The sequence below is a fragment of the Oncorhynchus keta genome, chromosome 14 (assembly GCF_023373465.1).
Source record: "Oncorhynchus keta strain PuntledgeMale-10-30-2019 chromosome 14, Oket_V2, whole genome shotgun sequence".
NCBI classification, from domain to species: domain Eukaryota; kingdom Metazoa; phylum Chordata; class Actinopteri; order Salmoniformes; family Salmonidae; genus Oncorhynchus; species Oncorhynchus keta.
This window is the reverse complement of record NC_068434.1, coordinates 39,064,285-39,081,068: the sequence shown is the minus strand read 5'-3', so window position 1 is coordinate 39,081,068 and position 16,784 is coordinate 39,064,285. Positions and strand designations below refer to the sequence as shown.

The 16,784-nt window shown below is 42.7% G+C and overlaps 2 protein-coding genes across 4 annotated transcripts in view; both read right to left on the bottom strand.

Moving 5' to 3' along the window:
- LOC118393385 (methylcytosine dioxygenase tet3) overlaps positions 1 to 5,451 on the bottom strand; it is a 68,604-nt gene extending 63,153 nt beyond the window's left edge. Inside the window, exons 1-2 of the mRNA XM_035786019.2 lie at positions 4,855 to 5,451; positions 1,859 to 2,614 (exon numbers count right to left, since the gene is read on the bottom strand). Of these exons, the coding sequence (XP_035641912.1) occupies positions 1,859 to 2,248 (390 nt within the window). The 5' untranslated portion in view covers positions 2,249 to 2,614; positions 4,855 to 5,451. The remainder of the gene's footprint in view (positions 1 to 1,858; positions 2,615 to 4,854) is intronic.
- Positions 5,452 to 5,834: 383 nt separating this feature from the next.
- On the bottom strand, positions 5,835 to 16,663 carry LOC118393386 (AP-3 complex subunit mu-2-like). Of its 3 annotated transcripts, none has more exons than XM_035786023.2 (9): positions 16,502 to 16,663; positions 15,736 to 16,013; positions 14,225 to 14,396; positions 13,792 to 13,929; positions 13,572 to 13,657; positions 10,319 to 10,452; positions 8,108 to 8,315; positions 7,739 to 7,883; positions 5,835 to 7,010 (listed from the first exon to the last, which is right to left on the bottom strand). In XM_035786023.2, exons 2-9 carry the CDS (start codon positions 16,006 to 16,008, stop codon positions 6,910 to 6,912), a joined length of 1,257 nt encoding a protein of 418 aa, XP_035641916.1. In that variant the 5' UTR covers positions 16,009 to 16,013; positions 16,502 to 16,663; the 3' UTR covers positions 5,835 to 6,909. The 3 variants fall into 3 exon arrangements, with proteins under 3 accessions (XP_035641916.1, XP_035641917.1, XP_035641918.1); XM_035786024.2 differs by lacking the exon at positions 16,502 to 16,663 and adding an exon at positions 16,383 to 16,495; XM_035786025.2 differs by lacking the exon at positions 16,502 to 16,663 and adding an exon at positions 16,148 to 16,167.
- Between the last annotated feature and the right edge of the window lie 121 nt (positions 16,664 to 16,784).

Genomic DNA, 16,784 nt, shown 5'->3' with positions numbered 1-16,784 from the left:
CATCCTAAAACACACACACAGAGGGAAAAAGGCCTTCCCTAGCCAGTTCAGAGTTGTTCCTGAGCCCTCCTCCCTTCCTCCTCACTGCTGACTATTTATTTACATTCTTCCTGTCCTCCTGCCTTTCAGCCCCATCCTGTGTACGCACCGCACACACTGTCCCCGTCTCCCTGCCTCCCCTCCTCCCTCCGTGGCCCTGGACCTTAGGTCAACCCCCAACCTCCCTATCCCTCCTCGGCCCTGGCCCTAAGGTCAACCCCCACCCTGGGTGTCAGTGCGGGGCCTCAGGGGTCAGGGGAGAAAACGCAGAGGGCGGTGGAAGGAATTCTACACTGCTGCTGTTTGTTGACTGGAAGGAGAAACCAAACACGACCCTCATCTCAATTATTCCACAAATAGAGCTAACGAAGACAGTTCTGGCGTTGGCATAAAACCTCAGTCAAACCGAAATAGAATGTAGTCAAATCTTCTGTAATACATGTATATCAAGTTTTGTATACCCACGCATGCACATAGCGCACATGAACATATACCCACACGACAGTGGATATCTCACCTGTTTCCATTACTTTTAAACAGGCTGGAAATCTGCTGAGTAATAATTCCTCCAACGGATTTACAATGTCTGTTTGGGGCAAGGACTGGTCTTCTAGTTGCTCAACAACTTAGTCTGAGTCCATTCATGCTATTTGGAGCACACTAAAGGCTTCTTCTGCATGCTTCGGTTCGGCTGGGGCTTAGCCGTAATCAGCTAGGCGAACCGAACGGGTGTGCTCCCATACTCCCTTAAAAGAGCTATGCTTGAAAAATTAGAAAAATGCGGCAATAGTACTGTTTGTCCATCTTGATACGCCGTAGCCAAAACAGTCTGAGTTAATCTAAGATAACTCAAGAAATATGTCATTAATTCTGACGTTTTTGTTGATCTTAGTCGCGCAATTTTACATCTAACTAATATGTTTGGTACGGTACTTCTCAAGTGAAAACATGTGCATGAGAACGAGTCGGCTATCATTGAATGACAACGAACACTTCATTGAAGAATCCCTACTGTTGACCAATGACTGATGAAGGGGCGTAGACTTCGGCTCCCAACCTCGACTTGCCTCATGAAATAATGTTGTGTGCACGAACAGCCGATTAAACCCTTGCCAAAGACCAAAACAAAACAAAAACATCACAAACTGTTAATACATGCACAAACTGTTCCGAACTGTTTCGGATAGGAAGCATGCGAACGCCTTCAGGGGTCCCTATCTCCACCATTGTTTGTTCCTAGGTCAACTTTAAGGTATAGGCAAGATTAGGTGTACTATATGTGTAATTTGGGTGGACTGTTCATTTAACCAGGCCTTGGGGTGATGCATGTCCAGATTTGACAACTAAAGGGTGTTCAAGGGGATCCAGACAGGGGCTTTAACGTCAGCTTGTCATGACTTTGGTGGTCTGATGAAAACCTTCTAACACAGCCAGCTGCATGCACTTTAAAAGTTAGCTGTTTTTAAATGAATGTGATTCATCAGTTATCGAACCCAAATACAATCCTCCTCTGCTGTGGTATGTACACATATGGTCGTTATCTGTATACAAACTAAACCTAGAAACCCATTCATGTTTAAACTGTTAAACTTATATGGGTCATGACACTTACATTTTAGGGCCATATATCTTAGAGAGACATTTTCTAGTAAATATTTTCAACTTCAATTTCCCACAATCAGCTCTAAACAGTCTCACACTGAACTATGAGAAATAGCAACTGGGAATCAGTCTCACACGGAGCTATGAGAAATAGCCACTGGGACTATATCATGAGAATGTGCGTTGGTTAGAAGTTTGGCCAGTCATTTCCACTCACCTCGCAGTCCTTTTGTCCCTTCTTCTTCAGCTGGTCACATTTACGCAGCTTACAGATCTGCTTCCCAATCTTACGGTTCATACAGTTGCTGCAGGTGCCACAATTCTCCTTCTGCATACAGGGTGCACACACGCCGCACCGCCTCCTCTTCTTACCCTGAGGGGCAGCGTGGGGCACTCCATGGGCGGGGGGCCCGAGAGAGAAGAGACCGCCTTGCTGGTGCTCAGTCTGGATATATTCGGAGTGAGGGGACAGGGGCACCGCTGGGCCCTCCATGGCTACCCTCGGGCCCCGCAGAAAGATCTGGGCCCCGGTCTCGTCACCGTCCATGGAGAATTCATAGATGTCCTGGAAGGGTGGGGGGCCAGGCCCTCCCTTGGCCCTGTGCATTCTGACAGACAGTCCAGCCTAAAGCCTAGCTGCACAGTCCTGGTCGCAATATGAGGGATAAAAACAGAACAGCAGCAACACAGAGTAGTGTAGTCTAATGGGAGAGTTCTGGAGTTGGGAAGGTAGTTGTTGTAAGTGTTGAGAAGGGCTGAGACATACGCAACTTCTAGATGCTAGTCTAGTCCATCCTGTCCTGTCAGTCTCCTGGTTGGCCTGCTGGATGAGATTGGTCGTTGGGGATAGGGCATCTTTCCCAGCTACCCAGAGGGACAGATAGGAGTCAGCCATAACCACAGCAGGGGAGGAGGTGTGAGAGGAGACATGGTCTGGTCTTGCCAATCCAGCAGTAGCCTACCTGCTTGCTATCTGAAAGTGGGAATAGACAGCATGGAGAGAAATATGGAAGAGAGAACAGTTACTTACAATGGACAATAGCAATGTGTGTGTTCCATGTAGGCCAATAAACAGAGAGAATATGAGAATACAAATTCACCTATCACCCCCCCCCACACACACACACACAAATGTATCAATTACTGCTTTACAGGGAAATACATAAATCTCACATCAGGATAGGTATTAGTAGTCTAGACCTGTCATTAGAAATGGCTTTGTCTGGGGATGCCAGTCTATTTTAATATTGTCTGGGAGTCTTACACAGGCAGCTGAAATGCACATGGGTCGATATGGGCCTTCGTGCAAATTGAGAAAAATGCCGAGTTCTATAATGGCGATCCCTCCCCACGAGGAGGGGGCTTTGTTTGTCCTGTATGGATGAGAAAGGGAGTTTCGTTGATGCCCGCGACCGAGCTCTTTGTTCTGCAGTCAGACTCATTAAACTGAAATGTTTTAACTGCGTCGATACACCCGGTGTAGCCAAATTGTTTCTCCACGGCAGCAGGCCTTCGCCGACGTTGAATCACGCTCACGTTGAATCACTGCGGTAGCATTTTGTTTCATATTTTGCATATACAAAGATAGGATACACTCAGAAATGTAGAATTCTTCTTTCTAATTGAACGTGCTTTGACGACTTATTATCAGCCCCCCTAATATTGTCAACGTGTCTGGAATTCGAATGACATGAAGAAGATGCTTTTCAGTTGTGCAAATCCGCAGATGAGGTGAAGACTTTATTTTTGCGATAGGGAACCCACTAGTTACTTTCTTACTTTAGTTTTGCAATGTTGTCAGTCGTCCCAAACATTGTTACAAAGTCGTTATTATTGCAACATTAGTCACAACCACTATTCAGACGGAGCAGTGTGTCATTACGAGAACTTGGGACTAAAGTTCAATCTGCATTTTTATTTTAAAACGTGTTTTTGGAATAGCCTTGTTTTATTCAATGTTCTCTACCTATATAGTACTTTAAATAACCCAATTCATGTTGTTAAGTTCAAAATAATACAATATTTAAAAAAAAAATGCTGACACCATTCAAACCAATGAGGGTTCGGTAATGTAAAGCCAATTATATGAGAATCATCGTTTTGCAAAATGAACCTTTTAGTCCCAAGCTCTCTGATACAAACCAATCACATGAAGTTTGACTTCATTTATTAGGCACGATAGAGACCTAAAAGTCTGCATATTAGGTGTCAATCTTCTACATCCAAGCCTAGGCTTCATCAACCCCTATTGTTGTAAAAAAAAAAACCATCTACAACCTTTTTAGGAGCCTGTGCATCATCAATGCAAATATATAGATGCCAAATTAAGTGCATATGGACAGGTGTAACCATGCATACTGAGCGTAAATACAGGGTGAATTGTGAAATATTAGTTTATTTTTGTCTAGTTTGGTTGTGTACAAAAACCAATATGCAACAAAAAAATATGAAATATTAAAAAAAATCATAAATATAGGCTATCCAATGAGACCTGACATGCTCGCTAATATAGGCCTAGCCACACAATTAGACAGTATTTGGCAACGGGTATTAATTAGGCTACTTTCCTGTGAAAGTCTTGTGCAGAATCAGATGCAATGGCACGTTGCCACAATGCAACACGCGCTCCACTACCCTACTTCCCAAATAAGCACATGGCTTATTCAGCAATTTATACCGGGTGCTTTAACTGGAGGCAAACTGCAGCGCTGTACAAGACTGGTACACAGTCCCATTATTATAACCAACGACGGTTTAACTCGTGTATTAAACACTTTGTCAATAGTTTATTGAAGTGTCAGTTAAAGGGGTTGGAGGGGGAAAAAATGTCAAATCGACTTTTCAAATATCACCCCCGGGAGCAAATAGACAAGAACAATGATCAAAGGATAAAAAGTGAGAAAAACATCAGATAAAACAATACACAATTAGATGGTATCAACACATTTACATAAACCTCAATATCTGTCAAACAGAACACATACATACATCTGTTAAGGCATGTGTGAAATCTCACACATTAAATAATGGGAGTTTATCAGTGGGCCTTCGATGTGTATTTGACTAATTGCTTTACTGATGAGATACTACTCACTTTCATTTGGTTGGAATACACATCCAGATTTATTTCGACAACAAGCTGTTAGGCTATTGGAAAGGCTGATGGCCACAGAAAGGAAATAAGAGAAATATCTCAAGAGATAGGATACATACCACGTTTGACGGGTGGGTCTTTAAATCCCTCGATTTTTTTTTTATACCTTAGATAAAGTTTATAAAATTAAAACAGCATAAACTCCCCCTTCAAAGGCAAAGCAAAAGTCTAGATATTATTATTGAAAAGTTGTTCGAAGGTGAATGAGAAAAATTATGCAGAAATTGCAGTGGAACAGTAACATAAAAAGCAACTCAACTCCCAGAATAAAAACAAAACGTAGCCAATAAACTTTGAGAAAAAGCGCGATTCTTTGGCACAGTTTTTCACTTAGTGACTCGTTGAAGGTCCGAGGTCTGGTTAGAGTTAAAAGACGAAGAAAATAATAGCAAAAAACGTTGTGGAGCGGTTAAAGTGATCAGCAAATTACGGAGTGGAGTTCGATACACACAGTGGAACAACAGGGTTAACGCTTCTCCCTATGACGTCATTCTCATCTCAGACAGTACACATTTTACACACAAACCCTCAAAATGAAAACATGAAATTACATTAGTTATAAATCGGATTATTTTTTTAGACGGTAAGAAAACAAATAAGAGATGGGCTATGTCCTCCTAATCAAAATGATGAAAATTGGCATTTGCCATTATGTCATTTCCCACATAATAGTAACTGGTGTGGGCTACGTCGTCAAACTGTTAAATTTGGAATATCTGTGGAATTCAAAGATCGAATCATTTGAGAGGAATGTTCATTGTAGCCTACCCATGATGTGGGATAGAAAAGAAGCACAACCCACAGAGTGTGTTTACCATTTAGTTCATCAAACCAAAAACATTAAAAGCTCCCATAGATCTTCATTGATGGCCTCTCATAACAAGATATCATGACAGAAATGTGTTTGACGTTACAGACATGTAGAAACATGAGGCTCTTGAAGTTGGTAACAGCCAGATCGATCTATACCGACTACATTGTAGTCGTTACAAAGTATCCACTAACTGAGAGGACCAAAATTAACCCAGGGTATATCATATCAATTCTTAAATCTTTAATATCATACCATTGTAAAACTCAAGTTTGAATTCATTTGACAGACACACAAACAAAAGCTGCAAACACAAACCTTTTAACATTCTTGACAGGGCAACCCATCGTTATCAAACTGTAGTATGTCAGTCAGTATAGAGTAATAAAGATAAATCTGTGCTGCATTATATAATAGTATAGTATAATAGTATAATACAGTATAGGCTTGTGTTTGGATCAGGATTCAGTCCCTGACCAATCATTGGTCAATAAATAATCATTTTTAAAAAAAGGTCATCAAGAGTGATTAAGGTGGACAAAACCTCAGGTAGGCCACAGCAAAGTGCTCAACATGACACCTGACATGATATAAAGAGAAAAAAAAGCAGTAACATATCACCCGCATAATACAACCGTTAGATTTGATATGGAAGGACATGGTTACACATACAGTATTAACCGATGATAAAACAATGAATATGGTTGTGCAGCATTCAGGGGAAGGGATTTCATGTCACATTCTCAAACTCTAATGTGTTGACTTCAGTGTTGATGACGGACAGGCAAACAGACAAATCCATAAACATGGTTCGGAGGACTGAGAAGAAAAATGCAGGAAACAGGGAGTTTCGGAATAAGTGAGGGTAGAAAATACCAAGGGGACCGAGGAATAACATAGGAATGTAATAGAAGTAGCACCAGGACTGTTTCCTGGCCATGTAACCTGACCAGAAGAAACTCTGGGCAATGTTGATGATAAGGAATTGATTGAAGCACGAGAAAAAGGGTACTAGCAGTAGACTGTAGTGACACATCTGAGGGAAGCACATAAACCGTTTTGCCTGCCATTCTCACACACAAGAGGAACTCAAAAGGATAGCAAAGAGCTTGGAAAGAGAACCAGAAATGACAACAGAGATACCAATTTTAGGCCTGCTACAAAAGCCGTAGCTACGCTGAGACTGGTGACCTCATAACTAACACATTAGACAGTGCAAACAACTCCATTAAAAACAGGATTTTGTGGGTCCTATCTGTTGTACAGTAGTGGTGCAGAGGCCAGAGAGTGACGAGTCAAGCCTCTATGTCCGGACCTGGAATTTGCCAGCTTTGGTCATGTACTTGATGCCTTTGAATGGCTTGTACTTCTCCCCGTACATATCCAACCGATTCACCTTCAGTCCTGGAGAAGAACAAGGAAATTAAAAAGGAGAAAAGGTGTCACATTGCTATTCAAAATGTATTTCTACAGAAAGTCATATAAAACGTTGATTTGGTCACTGCAAGGGTCGTAAGATACACGTAAACCCCTTTTGGAAACAGATACAAACCTCTCTGAGGATCAGATAGATTAAATAGAGATTGAGTATCTTGTTTCTATCTCATGGGAAATGGTGTCACTGTGAATGAGCTGTGTGGATGTCATGTGATTGTCTGCTGAGCATGCTTTGTAATATGGAGTTAGTAGATAGAATATTAATAAGATCTGATCTAGGGTTAGATATTTATTTAGTCCCTGATATGATTATGGGTCAAGTAAACTGATACTAAATCAGCTGCTAAGTGGCAACGACTACTCTAAAGTGTAATAACCAATTATGATAAAGGTGTGTGTATACTACTAATCATTTGTGGGGGTTCTTATATTAGTCTGTTAAACACAATTGTGTAATGTATTTTTGTTGTTGTTGCATATACCAACTTCCACTGAGACACCTGCGGGGAGTGGGGTCACGGCCATGGTCACCACTGTACAGCCCCCCTGGAGCAATTAGGATTAAGTGCCTTGCTCAAGGGCAGAGCAAATTATTTTTTACCTTGTCAGCTCCAGTATTTGAACCAGCAACCTTTTGGTTACTGGCCCAACACTCTAACCTCGAAGCTACCTGTGTGTGTGTGTGTGTGTTTTACCAGAGAGGGCCGACTGTTGGATCTTGAACTGGATGTTGATGGTCGGGTTCTCGTCTGGCTTGGAGGCCCCTGCCTGCAGGCTCATAGAGCCTTTTAGACTCGGCAGTTTCTGAGGGTTGATCTTACCCACGTCCCACGACAGGAGCTGCATAGGGACAACACAATATCCTCACAATGTTATTATCCCACATAGGGAGAAGGGTATAATTATGACTACACGGAGGTGGGTGGGGGTAGAAATCAACCATTCCATGGAATGTATGACCACTGACCCTTATGTAAGTTTACAGCATACACCACCACCTGGTCGGGTTAATCCATATCGGCACACACGCACGCATACATGCACTCCCTTCCCCACCACCGTACCTTAGTGACAGGGTCGAAGGTGTATGTCCCCTGGGTGGGGTTGAGGTTGGTGTTGAGAACTCCGCGGGGCAGCTGGCTGCTGACCAGAACAGCCTCTACTCCCTTCCCCATGGTCTGCTTGGGGCCCAGGGTCAGCTCAAAGCGGCCCTGAGAACTACCCTCCCTGAACGTGATGTTGTGCTTGACGTACACTGGGATGGCCACCAGACTGAGGGGCAGACACAGAGTGTCAGAAGAACACAGGTAGGACAGACACCAAGACAAAAACATCCCAGAGCACACTGAACAAAGTGTGCCAGTGACTAGGACTAAATTAAACAAGTGAATCATTTGCTGCTCAGATGTCAGTTTGTTATTACAACTTTTAAAAATGTGAAACTTCTAAAAATGTGGAAATACAAATGTTAACTGTCAGGGTCATACTGGCGTTGGTGACAAATATCGCAAAACCAGAAGAGATAATGATCCAATCTATATCACGACACTGCACTACATTGCTAAAACTATACTACTTACATCTAATGCTTTGTCAACTGGATGTTTTGAGAATTAAAACATCCATTTAATAAATTCATGTAAACATTCAACCAAACACGGGTCTTCATCTAGCTAACACTTTAAAACAACTCTAGTTTTGGGTCGAGTCACAACTACAATGTCAATTTACTTTGAAATACCTTGCTGACCTTAATGGGTGGAGACTAAAATTAAGACAACGACAAGAAAAAGTAAACATTCAGAAAATGGGAAGCAAGCAGACGTGTGTGTTATGCCTTAAGCACATGCACAACATGGCCAAGACTATGTGGATACCCCTTCGAATGAGTGGATTTGGCTATTTCAGCCACACCAGATGCTGACAGGTATATAAAATTGAGCACACAGCAATGCAACGTCCCATGATAAACTTTGGCAGTAGAATGGCCCGTACTGAAAAGCTCAGAAACTTTCAATGTGGCACCATCATAGGATGCCAACTTTCCAACAAGTCAGTTTGACAAATTTATGCCCTGCTAGAGCTGCCCTGGTCAACTGTAAGTGCTCTTATTGTGTAGCGGAAACGTCTAGGAGCAACAACGGCTCAGCCGCGAAGTGGTAGGGCACACAAGCTCACAGAATGAGAACGGCAAGTACTGAAACGCATAAAAATCATCTATCCTCAGTTCCAACACTCACTACCGAGATCCAAATTGCCTCTGGAAGCAACAGCAGCACAATAACTGTTCATCAGGAGCTTCATGAAATGGGTTTCCATGGCCGTGCAGCCGCACATAAGCATAAGATCACCATGCGTAATGCCAAGCGTTGGTTGGAGTCGTGTAAAGCTCGCCGCTATTGGACTCTGGAGCAGTAGAAACGCTTCACCATCTGACAGTCCGATGGACGAATCTGGGTTTGGTGGATGCCAGGAGAACGCTACCTGTTCGAATGCATAGTGCCAACTAAAGTTTGGCGGAGGAGGAATAATGGTCTGGGGCCGACTTTCATGGTTCGGGTTAGAACCCTTAGTTCCAGTGAAGGGAAATCTTAGCGATACTGCATACACTGACATTCTAGAAGCGAGGTCCATACAGAAATGGTTTGTTGAGATCGGTGTGGAAGAACAACTGGGTCATGCAGAAAGACAATGATCCAAGACACAATCAAGTCAACATAAAAATGGTCCAAAACCAACAAATTGGAAGTTTTGGAATGGCCTAGTCAAAGTCCAGACATAATCCCAATTAAGATGATGTGGCAGGACTTGAAACGAGAAGTTCATGCTTGAAACCCCACAAATGTCAATGAGTTAAAGAAGTTAACTCAGTGACAAGAGTGGGCCAAAAGTCCTCCACAGCGATGTGAGACTGATCAACTACTACAGGAGGCATTTGGTTGCAGTCATTGCAGCTAAAGGTGGCACAACCAGTTATTGAGTGTAAGGGGCAATTACTTTTTCACACAAGGGAATTTGATTTTGCATAACTTTGTTAAATAAGTATCTTTGTCTTGTTATTTGTAAACTTGTTGTCTTTACCATTACCACATCTTTTTGGTTGAAGATCTGATAACATCCAGTATTTTTTTTAAAATATGCATGAATAGAGAAAATCAGAAACGGGACAAATACTAGTTAAGGCACTGTATGTGGTATAATATTTTAAAGCCCGTGTAAAGCCTAAGAACAGAGCAGAAGACTAGAGGAGACTAGAGGAGAACAGAGCTACTGACTTCTGGGAGCTGACGTGGTAGGAGAGCAGCCGGAAGTTTCCATCTGGGGGGATGAAGGAGAGGATCCTCTCCGCTTCCCAGCGCTTGAACCTCACACACGGGTGGAAGCTCACATCATCCAGCAGACGAGGGTTCTGTGACAGGATCAAAACAGGGGTATCAAGACAGAGAGAAAGAGAGTGGGAGTGACAGAAACCGATAGGACCATTTTGACACAGTTAACTTCAGTATGTTATACAGAGAGGCAGAGAGTGATCGGCTATTTGCAGGGGACAGGATTGGAGATAAACGATTGGCTCTAGCGGATCCGGCTCGCCAGCCCATTCAATCTGTTCAGCGGGAGGTTTGAGTAAAAAAAAAAAAGTATAATAAAACAATTCTAATAAATAAAATAAATATATAGTACCAGTCAAAAGTTTGGACACACCTACTCATTGCTCAGCATATGTGGGAACTCCTTCAAGACTGTTGGAAAAGCATTTCTCATGAAGCTGGTTGGGAGAATGCCAAGAGTATGCAAAGCTGTCAAGGCAAAGGGTGGCTACTTTGAAGAATCTCAAATCTATTTTGATTTGTTTAACACTTTTTTTGGTTACTACATTATTCCATGTGTTATTTCATAGTTCTGATGTCTTCACTATTATTCTACAATGTAGAAAATAGTCAAAATAAAGAAAAACCCTTGAATGAGTGAGTAGGTGTGTCCAAACTTTTGAATGGTACTGTACATACATTCACACTCCTCTGCGTATTTATTTTGACTTCTACATTAATATGGATGCTACCATGACTACAGATATTCATGAACAAATCCTGAATAACTACAAGTGAGAAAGTTAGAGGCATAAATCCTCCCCCCAAAAATGCTAACCTCTGCTGTAATTGGCTGGTAATGGTAGGAGGTTTTAGGGGCATAATACGCTATATATACACAAAAGTATGAAATCAAGCACACAGCCATGCAATCTCCATAGACAATCATTGGCAGTATAATTGCCTTACTGGAGAGCTCAATGACATTCAATGTGGCACAGTTACTGCCCTGCTAGAGCTGCCACAGTCAACTGTGTGTGCGGTTATTGTGAAGTGTGAAAGTCTAGGAGCAACAACGGCTCAGCTGCGAAGAGGTAGGCCACACAAGCTCACAGAACGGGACCGCAGAGTGCTGAAGCGCATACAACTGGTCTGTCCTCAGTTGCAACACTAACTACAGAGATCGAAACTGCCTCTGGAAGCAACGCCAGCACAAGAACTGGTCGTCGGGAGCTTCAAGAAATTGGCTTCCATTTCCGAGCAGCCACACACAAGCCGAAGATCACCATGCACAATGCCAAGCATTGTCTGGAGTGGTGTAAAGCTTGCCTCCATTGGACTCTGGAGCAGTGGAAACGTGTTCTCTGGAGTGATGAATCACGCTTCACCATCTGGCAGTCTGACAGACGAATCGAATTGGAACGCTGACTGCGAGCCTGGCCTAATCGCTCAACATCAGTGCCCGACCTCACTAATGCTTTTGTGGCTGAATGGAAGCAAGTCCCTGCATTTAGTGGAAAGCCTTCCCAGAAGAGTGGAGGCTGTCATAGCAGCGAAGGGGGGCAACTCAATATTAATGTCCATGATTTTGGAATGAGATGTTCAGGAAGCATTTTGTCATGTAGTATTTTTGTGCATCTGTACTTTCCACTGATCATTAAACATGATTAATTCAGAATTATCCATAATCATGGTAGCATCAACATTAATGTAAAGTGTTCAGAAATATATTCTAAATCAAATTTTTAATGACATTTTTTTGATATTGACATACAAATTGGTGGTTACAGTCTTGTCCCATCGCTGAAACTTCCGTAAGGACTCAGGAGAGGCGAAGGTCGAGAGCCAATGCGTCCTCCGAAACACGACCCTGCCAAGCTTCTTGACACACTGCTCACTTAACCCAGAAGCCAGCCGCACCGATGTGTCAGAGGAAACACAGTACAACTGGCAACCGTGTCAGCGTGCATGCGCCCGGGCCGGCCACAGGAGTCCCATCGCGCTTTAGCGATAAGGACATCCCGGCTGGCCAAATCCTCCCCTAACCCGGATGATGCTGGGCCAATTGTGCACCCCATCATGGGTCTCCTGGTCATGGCCGGCCTCGACACAGCCCGGGGTCGAACCTGGTTCTGCAGTGACTCCTCAATACCACTGCGCCCAATATATTATATTCGTATTTACAATAAAAGTGACCACAAAATGACAATATATAATTTACCATTCATTTCTATTGGGCCCAACACATCCAAAAAGTTCTAAAAAAATAAGTGAATTTGTCCAAATGACATCCTCAAATACTAGATACAAAATGCATTCATTTCTAAAATGGTAAAACAGGTATGAAAATAGCACTACAAAAAGAAGGTGACATTCTGTTCTGTCGCTTCATAAATAATTTGATCTCAAATACAAAATTATGGTGTGTAGAGACAAATTTAAATATTATTTGCGGCAAAAAAACTAAACAAAAAAAACACTCTTGAACATCTTAAATTATACTGAACAAAAACGGAACAATTTCAAAAATTTTACTGAGTTACAGTTCATATAAGGAAATCAGTCAACTGAAATCAATTCATTAGGCCCTCATCTATGGATTTCACATGACTGGGCAGGGGCGCTGCCATGGGTAGGACTGGGAGGGCATAGGCCCACCCACTTGGGAGCCAGGCCCAGCTAATCAGAATGAACTTTTCCCCACAAAAATTGATTTCTTACAGACAGAAATACTCCTCAGTTTCATCAGCTGTCCGGGTGGCTGGTCTCAGACAATCCCGCAGGTGAAGAAGCCGGGTGTGGAGGTCCTGGGCTGGCGGGGTTACCCGTGGTCTGCGGTTGTGAGGTTGGTTGGAGGTACTGCCAAATTCTCTAAAATTATGTTAGAGGCGGCTTATGGTAGAGAAATGACCATTCAATTATCTGGGAACAGCTCTGGTGGTCATTTCTGCAGTCAGCATGCCAATTGCATAGTCCCTCAAAACTTGAGACATCTGTGGCATTGTGTTGGGTGACAGAACTGCACATTTTAGAGAGTGGCCAAAAATGATCATGAACCTATATTTTAAAATAACTGCAATTTTTTTCTGGCCCGTAATGCATTTGACGAAACAAATTGCCCCCAAATAAAATATGGAATTTCGAAATCACGATGTGGCCCTCGAGACAAAATGACTGCCCGCCCCTGGGCTAGAGAGACTGAACGAAAGAGAGGACTCACCATGAACGAGAGAGTGAGGTCAGGCATGCCTGTTAATTTCACACAGGCATCAATCACCCCCTGGATCTCTGCTGTGATAGTGGAGCCTAACAGTGTGTGAGAGAAACAGAGATGGAGAGAGAGAACAACTCAATCAGAAAGTCAAATTCTGTGTTGGTTATTTTTAATGGGTCAGGATAGATTTACAGGAGAGCGTGATGGGGCAGTATGCCTACTATACCTGATTTATCGATTATGGCATCAATCTCCTCCACTACATCAAAGTAGGCCTCGTTGTTTGTGTACTTCACTCCAGTGCGTCGCCATGGCACCACGGACAACTGGCCAGTAGGGAGCTGCTCCCCTACATTGGTACTGCCTACAAAACAACAGTCAAATATAAATGACACACAAACAGGATGCACACATTCAGATAGTTGTGTACAGTGACATGGGTCTAGATACAAAGTTTAAAAACAAATCATAGCCAACTCCCACTGCCAATAATCTGTAAATAAATAGAACTATTGATGAACACATATGTCATGACTAGGGGCCAGAGTTTTTCCTGGTCAAGTTGCGTTGTGTAATACTAGGATGTTGAGGTTGTTATGGTCAGGAAAAAGTGATGACATAGTGACTGTGCAGAGGCAAACTTGGTCATCTTCAGGTACCTGTGATGGTGTTGACCACTGTTCGCAGGATGGTGGGCGGCTTGATGAGCTCTTTGAGGATATTGGACTCTGTGGCCAGGGGGAATCCATTGTCCAGCATCTCCTCTAGTAGCTCATATACTACCACCACATTGTCCTTGATCGCTGCCTCCGTGCACACCCCAAAGTAGTCCTGACAACAGGGAGGGAGTGAGAGGTCAGGGGAGGGAGGGATCAGTTGAGGGAATGGAGAATGAGAAGACATTTTTAACTAAATGAATTACATTTTAAAAAGTAACACTTTAACTTAACAATAAGACAATCAGTAACTCAAAAGAAACAGTTGGATTACATTGCAAGGTAGACTTAGGGTGCATTTGTAAATTCCCTCTGGCCATCTACTCTGATTTCAAAGCACTCTCGTTTGAGTGTGCCAGAGCGCAGAATAACTGATGCATTTACGAACTCTCAACACCCGTTGAATATATGGCCGGTGTCAGTAAACGTCGGCAAAAAGCGCAATTAAATTGTTGCCAGCAGCAGTTAGTAACCAAAGCTCTGGGTAACATGAAAACAGCCTAACCAGCTCTGCTAAGGTGAAAGAACTGGTCAGAGTGAGGTGTTCTCTCATTTATGTCTGGAAGTAGCTAGCTAACTTTAGTCAGTTATCCTCTACGGGATCAGTGTCCCTAACCCAGGACAGTTGTTGCTCAATTTGCAATAATGTGACTAGAATGACGTTGTAAACAGCTAATTCCGGGACATAGACATGTCTAATATGGGCAGAAAGAGCAAAAAAATACCATGCTATTGTTTGAGGATAGTGCACAACAAAACACTTATCACGACAACTGGTTTGATACATTCACCTCTGAAGTTAAATAATGTACTTACATTCTTGCTCCGATTTGTCATCCCGAGGGTCCCAGAGATAAAATTAAACAGTTTTGCTTGATAAAATAGATTTTTATATTTAAAATGTAGGAACTGGGTTCTACAGTTTGACCCCACTGCTTGGTTCTACAGTTTGACCCCACCCCCCAAAACCTTTTGCACACACACTCTTGTGGACAACATCTAAATTACATCTATAATCCTATCCCAATGTATGGCCTTTCTCTTGCATTTCAAAGATGATTGAACAAAAACTATATAAAAAATGTGTTTTTTGTTTGTATTATCTTTTACCAGATCTAATGTGTTATATTCTACTACATGAATTTCACATTTTCACAAGTGTTTCCTTCCACAATTGTTTCCTTTCAAATGGTATCAAGAATATGCATATCCTTGCTGAGCTACCGGGAGAGTTGGGAATGTCATTTTATGCGAAAATTGAAAAAAAGCACGAGAGCAAAAGGCTCTGAATTTATGAACTGACAATCTGACAACTCTGAATTTACAAACGCCATGAGCTCATGGAGCGCACTTGGCACTCCAGAGTGAATTTAGGAACGCACCAAGGTGATTAACAACCTGAACATGTGAAAGTGAATGGACGAAAAGTAAGTATACCAAGTCCAAGTACAAACCTGGAATGTATCAACCACCCTGTGTAAGAACTCAATGACAAAGAGTGGCGGCACCTCGCTCTGAATAACTGCCACAAAGTAAATGCGGTGCCTTAGCACACTGATTAGGCAGTGGTGTGGGGTCGGGATGACTGGGGGCACGTTCTCCGGCTCGCTGGCGCGCTCTTGCGCCTCGAAAAAGTAGTCGCACACGGAGCGGCTCACAACGCTCTTCCAGTGCTTCTCCAGGAAAATGTCCCCCGAGGAGTTCACGAGGAACAGGCTGTGGATCATTTTGGCTGGAGGGTGAGACAGAAAAATAACAAATATTTAGCTAGCGACTCAAACGATTCTAGTTATACCATCCTTGCAGTTGGAATACAATATACATTTGAGTTACATAGCGCTTGTGGTACTCTCAATATAGACATACATCTATGATGAGTGACAATGTAACTTGTGATGTGGAGAAAGGGATAGGACAGGTCACAGGCGAAACCGTTTCATTAAATATTCGGCTGTGCTATCAGGTTCCGCCGTGGACGGCCGTAATATCAGTAGGCATGCACACGAACCTGTGAAATAAGATGACTACAGATGATGGTGATATATGGTGTTTTACTGGACGATAGGCCTGCCTCTGTATTCTTACAACATCCCCTACTCACCGTTGTCTTGTGACAGCAGGCGAGCGCCGTCATACAGCGATGATGAAAACGGAATTATTCATGGCTTGCTCTCAATATTTTAGTGCTATTCCTTATATTTATAACGTGTAATTACTTACCGGTGTCAATCTATTTGTGTTTTCGTCTCGCTTTCGTCTTTTTTCAATGAAAGATTAGAGAAGGCCGTCGCTTGTTCTCAGTTAGCTGGCCTGAATGACGAGAAATCTGACACGAGATAGGACCAATCGGAGACGAAAAAAAGCAAGAATGCCCTCCTCTCCCAAATAGTGATTGGTCCATAGTGCGGAGGTTCGTGCCTGGCAGTACCACTCGGAACTCAATTGTAATTGGACAACGCCCAGTAAACACAGGCTGAACATGCACCTTGATTGGCTAAACGGC

Coding starts and splice junctions, on each gene's coding strand:
- LOC118393386 (XM_035786023.2), bottom strand. CDS start 16,008: ATGATCCACAGCCTGTTCCTCGTGAACTCCTCGGGGGACATTTTCCTG. Junction 14,397..15,735: donor GGGTGGTTGATACATTCCAG/GTTTGTACTTGG, acceptor CCCTGTTGTCAG/GACTACTTTGGGGTGTGCAC. Junction 8,316..10,318: donor TACCACGTCAGCTCCCAGAA/GTCAGTAGCTCT, acceptor TCTGCCCCTCAG/TCTGGTGGCCATCCCAGTGT.